Genomic DNA, 15,086 nt, shown 5'->3' with positions numbered 1-15,086 from the left:
GGGCCTGATTACAAAACGAATTTCATCCTCGGAGCTGCATAAGAGATTTTCCTTCCCTGAAACCTAGCAAAACAAGCTTCAAATAGCTCAGAAAAAATTGCATAATTTGTAGCATAATGGACTGTTTTTGCCCCATAATGTGCCCTTATGATACCCCATAATTTTTGTTTTTAACGCACCCTATCAGAAGGTCTGTTCCTACACTTCAGGTGCATTTACACAACAGAGAAAATTGGGTACAGACCCATTAAAAAATTGGTCCAGAGCTGACCACTTTTGTAGAGAAACGGTCAAATCAAAACAGGGCCATAGGTGCCTATGGCCTTGCACCTATGGCCTCGTTTTGATTGGACTGTTCCTCTACAAAAGTGATCAGGTCCGGACCAATTTTTTGATGGGTCTGTACATTTTTCTGTCATGCAAAATTGCCTTTCAACTCGTGAAAATCCTTATACTTTTATACTTTTAGGGACCGATCGTTTATTACGTCACAAGGGGGACGGTGGTTTTGGAGGGGGGGTTCCCTTTTGGGGGGGTAAATTTTTCTCTCGGTAAGAAACATGAGGGCGCGGGGTCAAATTTTTATTTTGATTATTTGAAGCGAAGGAATAGTTCCAATGCTGCGGGATGCCATTTTTGATATTAAAACCAAAAAGTTTCTGAACTCAGTAGGTTTTAATATTTCGGCTTTTACTGTTTATGTAAGTAACGGATGAAGACTGCAGCAACAACAATCCGAATGAACTGCCGAGTGAACAGCCTAACATGTGCATAAGCACATGAAAGGTCTGAACAAACAGACCGAGCAGACAAAGGACGAAAAAGTGCAGAAAACCATCCATAAGACTGACTGACTAGGGTTTACTGACTAGATGGTAAAGAAAAGTCCTAATAGTTACGTTTGTGTAAGTAACAGACGCAATGAATGGCTATGGTGGTTTACTTAGTAGTGATCTGTTGTTCTTATTTAATTTTATCGCTTAGGTAAATTACCATTGTTATTTAAATTAAGGAATTTATAATAGTGAGCTCCCCAGTGGGTACTCCAGCTTGTAAATGACGGGGATGATCGAATGGAGGCAAAACTCAGGACCCAAAAAAATCCCCAAGTCTTCTGACATTACCCAAAAAAATCCCTGGACCAAATATAACCCGCCCCCCCCTCCCTTTTCCCCTTCCCCTCTCTCCCAATAATATAACACGAAGAAAATCATAAAAAATTGAACGCTCGTGTTTGTTTATTCATCCCCCCCAAGGCACTTTAATTCGTTTTTAATACCCCAAAAAATCCCCTATTTAAATCAAGTCACCCAAAAAAATACTTGCCAAATTTTCCAAACCCAAAAAAATCCTGTAATTGTATATTTCAAACCCAAAAAATCCTTCGATCATCCCCGTCATTTACAAGCCGGAGTACCCCCCTGGGGTGAGCTCACTAATAAGTTTTTTTGGATCGGAGTAGATTGTGATGAAAGCTCAGAAATTCTGCCATTCTCGTCAGGGGCACAGTGACAGACCTGTGAGAGATAATTATTTCGCGAAGAGTAAGCTAGAAAACAGGATAAGCGTGCGCTGGAAGATGTTACATAAATTTTTTATCTGTACTGTAGCGTACCGCCGTTAAACTAAAAAGCCAAAACAATTATGGCCTCCTCAGGAGGGGGGATACGTTTTTCAAACAATAATTGGGAAGGGAGGTATAATTTTTACCTCAAAATTTTTTCAGGAGGTTCAGTTTTGAAACACTACACTTTTTGAAAAACCACCACCCCCCGCCCCCCCTGGGACGTAATAAACTCTCGGTTTCTTATATACCTGCAGCCCCCCCCCCCCTCCCCCCTCTCTATCTCCCAGGCCAACAAACAACAAATTAAAATCTGTTGAGGTGAATTTTGTCATGGTCAAATGATTTCCCGCTTATGTTTTCTTTTTGTTTCTTTTAAGTCAGCCTTACGCCCTTTCTAAGCAAAGAAGTCACAAGTTGAAGTTTAATAACTCACCGACAATTCTGAGTTGACGCTTGCACGTGGAACCAAAATTGGCTATTTTACGCTCTCGAACTATCCTCTCCTTTCAGCTAAAGTCACCAAAATGCTTTGTGGATGGTGTTGATTCTTTGTTGTTAGCAAGGGTCCAATTCTTTCCTTCGTAATTTCTTTAAAATCGAAAGAAATCTACCACACATCAAAACGGTCTTCGAGTTTAGCGCCATCTTTGACCCAGCATTCTCCGGGACCCTCCAGCTCCGCTAAGAGCTTGGGCAAGATTATTCTTGGTTTTCATGTTACGTCATAAAATTCTGAAATCAAAATTTACTAGGCCTGCTAAATTTTCGTTGTCATTAGGCGAAAGATAAACTAAAAATATATATTTTTGCAAATTTCCAGATCGATAGTGTCATTCGTTTTTAAAACAGAGCATTTTGAATATTTGAGTTCTCCGTCGTATGTGACATCAAGCTGAGTGCCGTGACAAAGCTGTTTTGTTTGAAAAAAAGGCCTTTCCTTTCCATTTTGTGCAGAATGAACATTTCAGGTATAATAAGTGGTGTTTTTGTGAAAGTGTACTAGCTCTTAAGCCAAGGATGGCCGCTGTTGTAAACAGAATTGAGTTCCAGATGGTTTCTCTGACATCACGGCGGCCATTACTGTGTCCCTCGGCAGGACACAGTTATGGCGGCTCCATACTAAGCTTATAATTTGCGTGGAAAGGTTCGGAAAATAACTCCGAACGGTACAGCAGACAAATAGAAAGTGTTTATCTAATTCTATTTTATTCATTTCTGTAGTTGATGGTTCGAATTTATTTTTTGATTCGTGACAGTGAAAGATACCGCTGGGGCGTTTTTATCAGTGGTCGGCACTTTTACTTATCTACCAACTCCACGTAACTTTTTGATTTTTCTCAAACGTTTTGTCGTCTTTATGTGCCATCAGACTATTTGGCCCGGCTATCGATCACCCTTCGCGGTTCTTTTCGCTATTTCGTTTTTCGCTTCTCATTCCTCCTTATTAGCTTCTGCGTGATACTTTTTTTTTTTTTGGACCTGTTTTTTTTTCCGGCGGGGGTGTCTTGGTCCCGGGTCTTGGTCGGCCGGTCGGGTTTCGGTTGGCTGCCTCTTTTTTCGTTCTCTTTCTTACGCAGTTTGCCATCTTCCGCTGCAGAAGTGGCACATGCACAAGCCCCACAAGCCGTACAAGCATTTTCTTTCAAGCCTTTTTTGACAGCTGCCAATCAAAGAGTCGAAATTGAGAAAGCGGAAAAAAGTCGACATTTTTTCGTTTTGATGAGAACGTCGAAAAGCTGAAAAATCGAGAATTTCTCATTTTGACTTTTTCGCAATAAGTGAATTAATACAATTACTTGAGAATATCGACTTGCATACCCGAGAGAAATCCTAAAAACAGTCCACTTTATCTGAAAAAACTGGCACTTATTTCAGGTTTTATAAACACAAGTGAAATCGACAAAAAAGGTGTCGTTTTTTCGTGTTGCGTGTAAATCACAAATCAAAAAGTTGATTTTCATTGAGTTTTGCAGTTTCTAGATCAAGGTTTTACTGAAAAGTAGAATTGCCGAAAGCGTTCACTGATTGTTTTTACAACTTGTTTCAATTATTTTTTTGCAATAAATTTCAAACGTTTTCTTGGAAAAATTTAATCATTTCACAGTAGCGTTTAGATTCCATTTAAACGCTGCTTAAAAATAAAATATGTACAAGATTTTGTACAAGTATAACAAGAACTTTCTGGCCGCGGTGAGCCTGGGACCAAAAAAGTCACGATACCAAAAAAAAGTTGTAACATTTCATCAGAGAACTGAGTGGCGTAGTGGTTAAGGAGATTCGCTTCAAAGCGGGAGGTGCCGGGTTCAACTCATGGTAGGAACAGGTAAAAAAAAAGAAGTAAGTTATATGAGATTTAGGGTGTAAATTAGTGGCATAGTGGGTGGCATGCCGATGGGTACAGAAATAGGGGGAAAATGTAGGGGAGAGCAGGGGATAGGGTTATTACAACTAGGGGGATTTAGTGAGGGAGTCATAGGGGGAAATTCTGGGGAAAAAAGCATAAGAGTAAGGGGCATAATAGGGAAATAAAAGAACGCGAGGAGTAGAAATAGGCGGAAATAAGCGGAACAGTGGGAGTCGTAGCTTGAGTCATTGGGTATTAACAAGGGGGAAAGTAAATAACAGAGAGAATTAAAGTGAAAGGACCATGAGAAGTAGGAGAGTGTTAGGGGAAGGATAGGGAAATTAGGGACTGCCTAATGGGGTTAAATAAAAAAGTCTAAGTGGGAGTACTGAGAATTAAAATGGTCGGGTAACGGGAATAAAAAAGTAAACAGTGGGACGGATAGTTGGGGGTAACACGAGGCAAACCTACTAGCGTTGTGCACAAATATCTATATGCATAACTTATTTGGACAAATTGGTTTTCTTTTTCTTTTCTTTTTTTTCACGGAGCAGAAAACTTGCCAGCAGGTTTTGTAATGATCAGATGATATCTTATCTGTAACAGCATGGATTTTTAAACTTGGAAGAGGCACGGCTGAATGTTTTCATTATAACGGTGGGGGAAAAATGAAGTGACAGCTGTGCTTTTGTCGAGAACTCAACAGCGCGTCAGAGCCAGAAGCATCTGGTCAGAGCAGAATTCACAGCTTGGTGCAAGTTGTTTAAGGTTGTTAAACAGTTCCATTTGGCAGGATTTCTGATAGATAGCCTTTAAAAGCTGCCGTTGTTTTACGTCTGTCCTACTTTTTTTTCGGCGGCAAAAAAAAAAAAAACAGGTTAAAAAACCGTTCCTCAACCTCGATCTCCCATGGGAGAGTTCTTGTCAAACACAGCCTAAATAATATTCACGGGCATTTCAATATCTTAAAAGACATTCCTAGAAAAATACGTGTACTTTTGATAAAATTGCTAAAATTAGAATGAAAGCTTGACTGATGCTAAATTGTCCTCCCCCGCAAAAATTGTTGATTCCAACAATCCAAAATAATTTGAGTCTTAAAAGTTACAACTGAACAACTGGCGTAAATGCCAAAGATGAGAACAGAGCAACACTAGTAAACGATAAATATTTCTTGGCAGTTTGTCCAACCCAGTGCTTTCCAGAAGATGAAACGCCAGTAAATACGGTCTTTGTTGGCCGGCGATAAGCGTTTGATATCTTGCCGGTAAATAAACGTCTCTTACTGAACGGGTGGTTAGCTAAATCGTCCAATCACAGCCAAGCTATGCAAATATTGTTTGGAGGAGACGCTTGTTTAAGTAATTATCCACACACACAAATTAAAATCATGAAAACATTCTGGAGTTTTCTTATTTTATAGTGTCACGAATTCCAAGTGCTGTACTGCTTTCACATATTAACTGTCATCCACTAAAATAGCCTTATTTTGTTTGCGTTTCAAATACAACACTCCGTGCGTGTCCATACATCTTTCTAGCTTCTCCTCGTCAGAATGTTGGGCGTATACGATGCTGAGATATCGCCGTAAACAAAAATTAACTTTGAAACGTAAGTACGCATTTTTTCACATGTTCAAAACCTTAGATATTCTCCAGTGATAGCTTTATCATGCTTGTATTTGATGGCGTTTTTAGCTCGCTGTCATTTTCTAAAATTACTTGTGATTTGTAATTTTTATCTGTGTTTTAGCTCCAGTGATTCATTTAGAGGAAACTGCTATGTTAACATTGTTCTTGCTCAGAAGCGTCCCTGTTCAGCATTAGGTAGTGAAGGTATACTGGAGTATGAAAGAATTGAAATTTCACATGTTTAGCTACATTCTTAAAACCTGTCTGTTGTAACTGCTTTACAAACGTAAATATGTATATTGCTTCACAGTAAAATTTTGGTTTTCATACCACTGCCTAAAATGTATAGTGAAACTTAATATACGATCATGCCTTTCGACTTGCAAGTTGATATCACGATACCACTTGAAACTTAAAATACAAAAAATCCAATCCAACAAAGAATCGAAAAAATGAAGAAAAAATGGCCCTTTTATCATAAAATAGACTCGGATGTAATTTTACAGTAAAACGTAGATTTGAGTCTCGCGTGCGTGGGTAAAGTATTTACTTCCTGTTCTTTTCAGAAGGTTCGGATGGTAGTAACAGAAGGTCTATGGCAAAAATTACAAAAAAGACATGCAGTTTCTTACATCAAACAAGTGATGGAGTGGAGGACGTTTGTTACACTAAATACACAGTTCTTCAGTTGCTAAATGAACACAAATGAAACAATTTATGTACGTGTAAAAATAACGTCAATGTTTTGAATGGAAGGCGCAACAATGATCAAATTCTAATTTCTCTTTACATTGTAAATTCATTGACAGTCAGACAGGTGACGATGGCCTTGATGTGTCGCGAAATTCTCAAAAACCATCCTTAACACAAACGAATGGAAATCAGTAATAAGAATCTGATTCACTATATCTCAAGACGAATTGTAGTCAGTCACGTTTATTCGGAAAACAGTTTCTTTTTACTTAGGGCAATTGGATTGTAGACGTTGCAACACTCAACACAAAAACATCCTTTAAAAACATCATTTGCAGAAGATCTGTAACTATGTGGTGGATATATGTGTAGCTGAATACATCTAGAAAAATAAAATTGCCTCAGCCTCGATCTCCATCTGATAGTTTAACATGACTTTGATGTTTTCGGGACAAGATCAGTGTTAGTACTCGAGAGTGTTCATTTCTTACAATATTCTGGAAATATTCTGATTGTTCGATAAAAATCGAGAAAATCTTTCGAGTGACTAACGTTGATTTAACTGGAACAGCATTCTTATAACTGAGAACGCAAGAGAATTTCATAAACGCTCAATTCTTACACCGCATCTGTTCTATTATTAAGTTTTGTGGTTTGTTACTCTTAATCTAGCGATGACAAATGTGAAGTTTATTTCTTCAAATGACGAGATGCTTCTTACTTAAAAATAATTAATAAATAAAATATAAGCCGAGCCATAGCACCAGCTATTTTAAGTAGAAATACCTTTTCAGCTATTGAACATAAGCTGTAAGCTCAGAAATGAGTAGAATCATCCAAACGATTGGCTTTACAATAAAAATGGAGGTTTCAACAAACTTGAATTTTGCAAAAAAATAATTTAAGCCTTGTAGACGACTACTACGAATGCGACTAGATAAAACCATAGCTAGCTAAATGATAAAACGTTGACCACTAAATGAACCATTTAATGTTGTAGCACAAACATCCTTACTTTTGCAAATTTGGGCGCAAAGGTATATCCTCCAAGGAAAGCAATCTGCTTCCCCTTTTTGTAATAGAAAGTAGGACCACAGACAGAAGAGTTTTATCTTCTCAGTGATATCTAAACAGGGAAAACGAGCGAGACCAAAAATGGTACTACTCTTATCCGTTGTTTGTCTAAAGTTAGTTTTTAATAGGCGTTGGACCTGATAGAACATACAGTCAAGGGAGTGAGTAATTGACGCTACGGTCGAAGGTGTCATCGCAATTGGTATCTGGAGAAGGGAAGAATTGGGAGAGTTGCCGATGTAAGTCAGTCATCGTCATCACTGTCGCCGTCCATCCTTTTCGCGCTATAGTGTCGCATGGGACGCGAAGGTCCCCTGGCTGGCTAATGTCGCCACCTCACTCTACCAACCGAAATTGTTTCTTTCCTTTTCCACCATTCTCCCCACGTGTCCCTGGATCTTCCTCTAGTTAACACTGAAACAGAAATCCCTATTTCATTCTGACGGATTTCTAGCATGTACGTAAAATAGTTTTGACCAAAACCACTTGGTAAAGGTCTGTGCACGAAAATTGGCTCAATATCTCAAAAATATTTACCAGTGCAATTCTTTTTCTTTTCTAGTATGACCTCGTATAGATACCGAGACGATTCGGATGACAATCTACTGGATCGGAATCAAAACATTACTCGACAACCAGAAGCAATCAAAATCACCCGAGTGTATGACTCCGATGGCGAACAGGGACAAGAGGCATCGTCGGGATTCCGTGGTCGGTCCCAGAGCCTAAAGCATTTGAATAAACGCGTGGAGACTGAATCCATATCCAGGTCAAAAAGCCTCAGGGATGTGGACACGGGTGATTTTGACAGCGTCAGGGCTCGAGTCTCGTATGTTGATAGCTGGAACCCCGTAAATCCCGTGGGGCGGGGTAGGATAGCGAAAAGGATTCAAAGCTGGGAAAATTTAGACACGGACGAAGGCACCATGTCTAGAAGCACAGAAAATGGAATCGACAGACGAAGTATTAGCAGCTCGAACACCACACGAACACAGAGTTATGAGGGCTATGCAAGGAACGGTTCGTCGTCAGGAAACTGGAGGGATGAAAGATATGAAGCTTATGAATCGTACAGTCAAGAGAGTGCTCAGTATTCGTATGGATATGACAGGGATTCAGACTATCAGGTAAGAAAATCAGACAATACGTGCGTGCGGGCAAGGAATAAGAGGAAAATGTCGCGTCTGTTTGGCTTCTGATCAGTAAATATGGAATTTATTACACAAATACAAGGTCTGATAAGAAGTCTTTAATTTTGCGGTTTTCTTCGATTCTCGTTCAATTTTAAACGGTAGAAGAAGGCTTAAATATGACAAGCCAGAAAATGTAAGAGAATTAATACGCTTTAAATTGACATAGACAACACAATTAGCTGCATGGAAAATGGAAAACTTTGGCAAATGTGTTAGTTCTGCATAAATTAGAGTCTATCATTTGGATTTAAATACCCATAGCATAGCTCGCTCAGTGGTCGAAACTGATCAAATTTTCCTCTTATTCCAAGGCGTCCCATTCAAGGCGCTGCCCGTTTACTGTTTGCACAGTAGCCCAGTTTACTAAAATAACAGCTCAAACAGTCTTGAATACAAGCTCGATTTATATCAACACTTGCAAAGAAATTTTAAAAAAGTCAATTAATGCATTAAATACACGCTCAATTTAAATCAACAACTTGCAAAATTCACTTAGCAACAGATGTTAAAGTAGAAGAATGCTCCTTTTAGGATCCTGTGCCAAAAAATCACACTTGAAAAAAAAACGGCATCAAAGCTAATAAAGAGTAAATACTGTTGAAAATATCGACTGACAAAAATTACCAGCGCATTAGTGAATACTAGAGTTGTTAGGAGCACAAATTGTTATCGAAACATCCATACTGATTTATCTACAGCGTTGTTTGACTTTTCTTCTAGAACTATACTTAAAGCATTATAATGCTAATAGGAGTTCAACAAACAAACAATGAAGTTCTTTCTAAAACAAATTTTTCAATGTACTTTGTTTGTGGTTCAAATGCTCAGAAGGATTAGTAGATTGTAGGTCTTTAGCGTACGTTTTGTGACTCCAATTCCCAGACATTTTTTCGTATGGGAAAAGTAATGTTACAAAATGGACCTTCCATAGGGATAAAACCTTTACAAATGGCTTTTCCGCCAACCGCGCGACACGCAAACACTCAAGGACTGAGGTCTAGGGATAACTGCAGCGAAAACTGGCGCGAAAATTGTTTGTTTGTCGGGTTTGTCACGCAACGCTCAGCTTCCGCTCACTGTATGGTTGAGGAGTGACCATAACGGACCCAAAACGGTCAGGTCGGAGGTTTGCAAACCAGGAAACCATTATTATACGGTCAGCTTTCCGTAAGAGTTACAAAAAGTAAAGACTAGTTATATATAATCAACGGGCTCAGCTATCAGTGAACTTTTCACGTTAGTAACGAGTGCTCTTCTACATTAGTAATCACAAGTACTTTCTTCAGCTTTTTTCGTACTATTCAATTCAAGTGTCATGTTCTGTTTTTGTTTTTCGACCGACGTCAGTGGGACAAACACTTTACTACCAGGGTATGATATGGTATTGGTTCTCATATAGCGTATTTACAAAGCTCAATGCGCTTCACAATTAGAATTATGGGATGAGACCGGACATCAGCGTATCAGGCGCCTATGGTAGCCGCTATCCGTTCATGTGACCTCACCCTACCACCCAACCTATAGGGTAGGGAAGAAAGTAGGCGTGCATTTGCCATTTGAAAGTAGACGACAACAGCTTTTACAACTTGCAATCAGTCAAAATCAAGTTTTCAGGTTTATACGTCAGTGAAAGAAAAACCGCAATATTTTTACGTGATGTAAATGTTTTAAGTGTTGTTTGGAAAACCTTAGTAATGGTGGTGCTTTCTAGGTCAACCCAGCATATTCCTTTCGGGTATCTTCAAAAAAGGCATTGATAACTGGTTTCCTGAATGTATCGGACTGCCGCACGGCAAATATGTAAACCAGTCTACAAATCTCTTCTTGTATCTCATGTTTTATGATATCGGTGTATAAAGAAAGTTTTTTATTGTTGATGTTGTTGTTGTTGTTATTGTTGTTATTGTTGTTATTGTTGTTGTTGGCAAGGTAAATATTCACGGGCGATATTGCTATAAAATCTGCGTCATGAAAGTGATACCTGAATCGGCCACCTAATGCGGCTTTTATCATCTTTCAAACAGTTCAGTGTTTAAAGTGCACGGTATATTGAAATATTGTCAATATTGTTCGAAGATTAACACGCAAAACAAATCAACAAAGCACGGGAAAAATGGCATTGTTTCTTATATTGGACACTTTACGGAATGAAGAATGAAGTTTCTCGAAGTGGAAAATTGTTCGACCAACGCACAGCTAGTATCTAAAAGTGATTGCGTGCAAAAGAAAAAGGTTCTTTTTGAAGTCATGCACATGGTAATGGAACTCACAGGGGTTCTAAAAGTGTCTATTGTACCTCGATTCTTTCTAGTCGATATTTATCACCGATTTATAAAAAGGAAGTATTGACCCTTTTTGTTTATACTCCAATATACAACAACAATATCCACGGCCAACCGAATAACAAGAATGGTTTTCACGATATTTGACAACTTCCAGAGAAGCGGAGAAAAATTTCCGAGCTTTGAAGTGGCCGGAGGCAAATATCTTCCGATTACGCAGTTCACCGACATTACGAATGAATTACAATTTAAACCAAACCATTTGGCATCTCAAGGAAACAAAATCGTCCATTTTTGTTGTTTGTCAAATGGTTGGTTGTTTTTACGCGCGAAAATGCATAACGGAGAACATAACAACCAGTAACATCGATCAGTCCGTAGAAATACGTCGTTAGTATTGAATTTTTTCTAGTTTGATCTCATACCTCTTTCTAGAAGCGAAAGATCAGGGCCGGCCAGGGGGGTAAGTGGTAAACCAGTATACCTGAAAAGACGTCCAAGTAACCCAAATTTCCCCTCAAAATCATTTAAAATACCAAAATTTGGAATAACACAGTATACTTTATACCCATAAAGGCCTAATTTTAGGTAAAAATACGAATACCCATTTTAAAATGCCTCTGTATACGTATACCTAAAAACCCTGACCGACCCTGAAAGATGATCAAAGATTTATCTGAGCGCGCGAAGAGAGACAAGGGAAAAGTCGAAAAGTTCAACAATCTGGTTCCGGTCGTCCGACTAGCTAAAGAATTTTGAATACAAAGATGTGGCACAGCTGTGCCAGACTGTTCTACAAATTCTGTTTTCTAAAAAAAAACATAAAAAAATACTCCAAATAGAATCCAATTTAATTGTCACATAACAGCTATTCTGTGACCCTTGTTTGTGAGCAATGGAGAAATATTCCATATTTCCTATTCTATTCCCTTCCGCCGGCAAAGGACCTATTCCGGGGGAAGGAAATTAAAGGCGGCTGCATGAGGCTAAAGAAACGGAAGCACAAACTAATAAAAATTTTCCCAATAATCCCCGGTCATGTATATCTAATCACAGTCTGGATAAAACTGTTAAATTTCTTTAACGCTTTCGCTAGGCTTTATAACCTAATTATTACTTTCAAACTTAATTTAAACTGATTTTACTAGTGTTGTTCAAGCTATCCAATTAGAAGAATAACTATCAAGAAGTTTCTGATGAGTCAAAAAAAAAAAAAAAAAGTATGTTTTTAATATCAAATTAAAAGGCATGTGAAGTCACCCCAGCCTGCTGTGCAACCGTCATTCATCTTTGACATTTCCCAGACGTCATTAACACCCTTTGACAAGATTGAGTTTAATCCGGCTAAAGGTTTTCTGGTTTCCGGCAAAGAAATGTACTGAAATCATGCATTCCACTGTAAATTTCGTTAAAAAGTTATTCAAGAAAATCAGTGGTAAACTAATAAACGATAAACCATGAACAAACCACTATTTCATTTGCCAAATCGTTTTATTTCCAGGAGTGATCACTATGCGTTTTCTCTTTACCGTGTCAATATTTTGTAAGTAGATTATAGACCAGACAGATGACAAGCATAAGAAAACCCATCATCACTTGGCTATTGTCCTGATGTGCTGCTAAATTCTCCTAGCTAACAATCAAAGATGTGTAAAGCAATAAGCAAAGAGAGTTCCTATTTCAATCAAATGATTGAACAGTTAATGACAAACCGATCTGGTAAAATTTTAACAAATTTTATGTCGCGAGGTTATTCACCGGGTTATCAGTGTTTAACAAATGTCCACAGTTATTTCATGTAAATTTTCCCTGAAGCAGCGACTTTATATCATGGAAAAGACTTGTAACATGTCAGGTAACATTTTGATGACAAGCATTTGATATCTTGAGGCAGACTTTATCTGCATTATGTTTAAACAACTGGTTGAAATGCACGCTACTGGTGAGTACATGAATATTTTAATGCGAAACAAATTCACAAAAATAATAATAATAGGGGACTAAGTTTGATTTAAAACATCTTCTTCTGACTATAAAATAGAGTGTGTTTTCCCCTCACTTATCTCTCCGGATTTCCTTATTTCTGTAAATTAACATTTCAAGTTCCGGTTAGCTAGCCCTCTTGTCACGATCATTTATTTATTTTTTAAACAGAGACCTTTCTATCCAGCGGTGTTTCTCCCGGTGTTTCTCTTATTCCTGTGTCGATTGTTTTTACAGTGAAATATTTTACAGTGGGAATCCAAGATTTACTGAGCAACTAGACGATTTTTATAAGAAAAACAAACAAATTTTTACCGCTTTAATAAACGTTTCCTCTTTTTTTTCTTACAATCCACAAATTGATTTCCTAACCGTACTAGGAGTACTAGTAGGACTCCATAATTTGTTTGAGTTTTTACAGGTAGACTTTGAGGCCTTTAAAGCGAAGGGGCAAAAGCGACAGTCGATATATGACCCTACCCAAATTAAGCGCCACTGCACAGCCCTGCTGGGAGAGGTCCCATTGCGTTCATCATCATACCGGCAACTGCGAACGCACAATGGGAAATTTTATAAAATACTCTTTTCAAGAGTCTAAGCTGCAAAATACATCATCGCTATTAGAGAATATTACAGCTTATAGTTTAGGAAAACCCAGGAAAACAAGCGTTATTTAAAACCAGAAAACAAGTGATTTAAGAGGAGGAGGGGAGAACAGTATTGTGGGTGGAGGGGAGGGTTCCGGTTGTAAACTCCTCCGCGAAATCTTCACGTCTTTCGAAATCTCATTCAGTGTGATTTGAGGGCTGTGCGGTACTTTTAATTTGTAATTGCCATATCATTGTGGTATTTAATATTTATTCTTCATTTGAGATGTACCGCCTGTATTGGTGGCCGAGGATGTCGTCCGTCGCTTTTCACTTTGAAAAGACCTCATTAAAAATTGCAATTGATTCGTACAACATCGCCAAAAGAAAAGCACTTATCAAAACAGCCAAGTTTAATAAGAGTTTGTTATTGAAAAAATTTGCAAAACACAACGATTGTTTTAAGTAAAATCGAAGTCACCGAAGTCACCTCCAAGTTGATTAGCATTTCCCTTGAGTCTGTCAATGCTATCAGATTTTATCTTACCCTGTAGTTAACCTTACAATTATCAGTCCATATTTTTTCCCAACCAGTCTGGGCCAGTCTATAAAACATTTGCGGTATTTTTCGCTACCGTTCGCCTATTTCCCGCAAAATCGTTTTAATTACCGTAAAAGAACAATATTAAGGACAGTTATTCCGAGAGGTTCTAGATAATTCGTTCGATTATTTAACGGATTGGATAAAACGCCCCTGACCATAATAACAAAGGTGGGGCTGTACGTGGACATATTTTACATTTTTTGCGTAACTTTTACATCAGGGTCACCCATAGGTCGGGATGTTTAATTATAGTGTAGAAAGATAAACTTGGATTTCGCAAAACTGTTTGAATCCAATTGGCAAGTGGTAGTTTTAGTTTGGGAAAGCGATAATTGGATTGAAAAAAGAACAAAAAGGAAATTAAAAATGTTTTTAAAGGTGATTTCAGCGAATCAAATGACACTGCAAATTGGAGTGTGTCACGTAAAATGTGTCTGCGATAAATATTATTTTCTCGAAGTTTTGAAAGTATTTATGATACGGATGGAATTAAGTTAAACTAGGAAACTATTAAAACAGTTTGAAATGCAAGGCTAGTGCTAATAATAGGGCATATTTCCTGCTTTTCTACATTAATTTTTTTTTTCACACTTCGAGTGAATTCTAGACGGTACACCTCCAAATCCAGAGAGCTCTGGGTTAGAAACAGTTCTTATTTTAGTCTTTGAATAAAAAGTTCGAAAAAGAAATTTTTATGATGCGTATTTAAACGTTCGATCGCATAAACAAAACAAATAAAAAATATTTATGTTTGTATTGAATAACAAAAAAAAAATTGATTTATAAATATCCAGAAAATACGCCGAAAGAAATTCCCAAAATGATACGTTCAAAGGGTATTGCCGTTCTTAAAATATCCAGGAAATAGCTAAAAAAATTCCCTCAGTTATGTTTTGCATTTTTTGCCAATAATATATTCCTCGCCTCATTCGCGCTCATTCCAGATGTGAGCACGTACGTGATTGACATTAGTTATTCTCCATTCATTCCTTGCAAGTTTTCTCGGAAATTGTGACGCTCGATACAAACCTGTTTGGAGACTTCCTAATATTTGAAATTGTAGCAATAAATAATGAAATACAATATTGATGTCCCTTTGTGGTCAGATCGCGTGACATTGCTACACAG

The 15,086-nt window shown here is 37.9% G+C and overlaps 1 protein-coding gene across 1 annotated transcript in view; it reads left to right on the top strand.

Annotated features, from left to right (window-relative positions):
• The first annotated feature begins 7,857 nt into the window (after window positions 1-7,857).
• Window positions 7,858-15,086, top strand: part of LOC144667138 (filamin-A-like) — a 36,648-nt gene continuing 29,419 nt past the window's right edge. The window contains exon 1 of the mRNA XM_078528525.1: window positions 7,858-8,436. Coding sequence (XP_078384651.1) covers window positions 7,873-8,436 — 564 coding nt within the window. The 5' untranslated portion in view covers window positions 7,858-7,872. The remainder of the gene's footprint in view (window positions 8,437-15,086) is intronic.

This window comes from Oculina patagonica, chromosome 10 (assembly GCF_052425735.1).
Source record: "Oculina patagonica isolate OP01 chromosome 10, crgOcupat, whole genome shotgun sequence".
NCBI classification, from domain to species: Eukaryota; Metazoa; Cnidaria; class Anthozoa; order Scleractinia; family Oculinidae; genus Oculina; species Oculina patagonica.
Note: the sequence above shows the minus strand (reverse complement) of the source record. Positions and strands in the feature narration are given on the sequence as shown.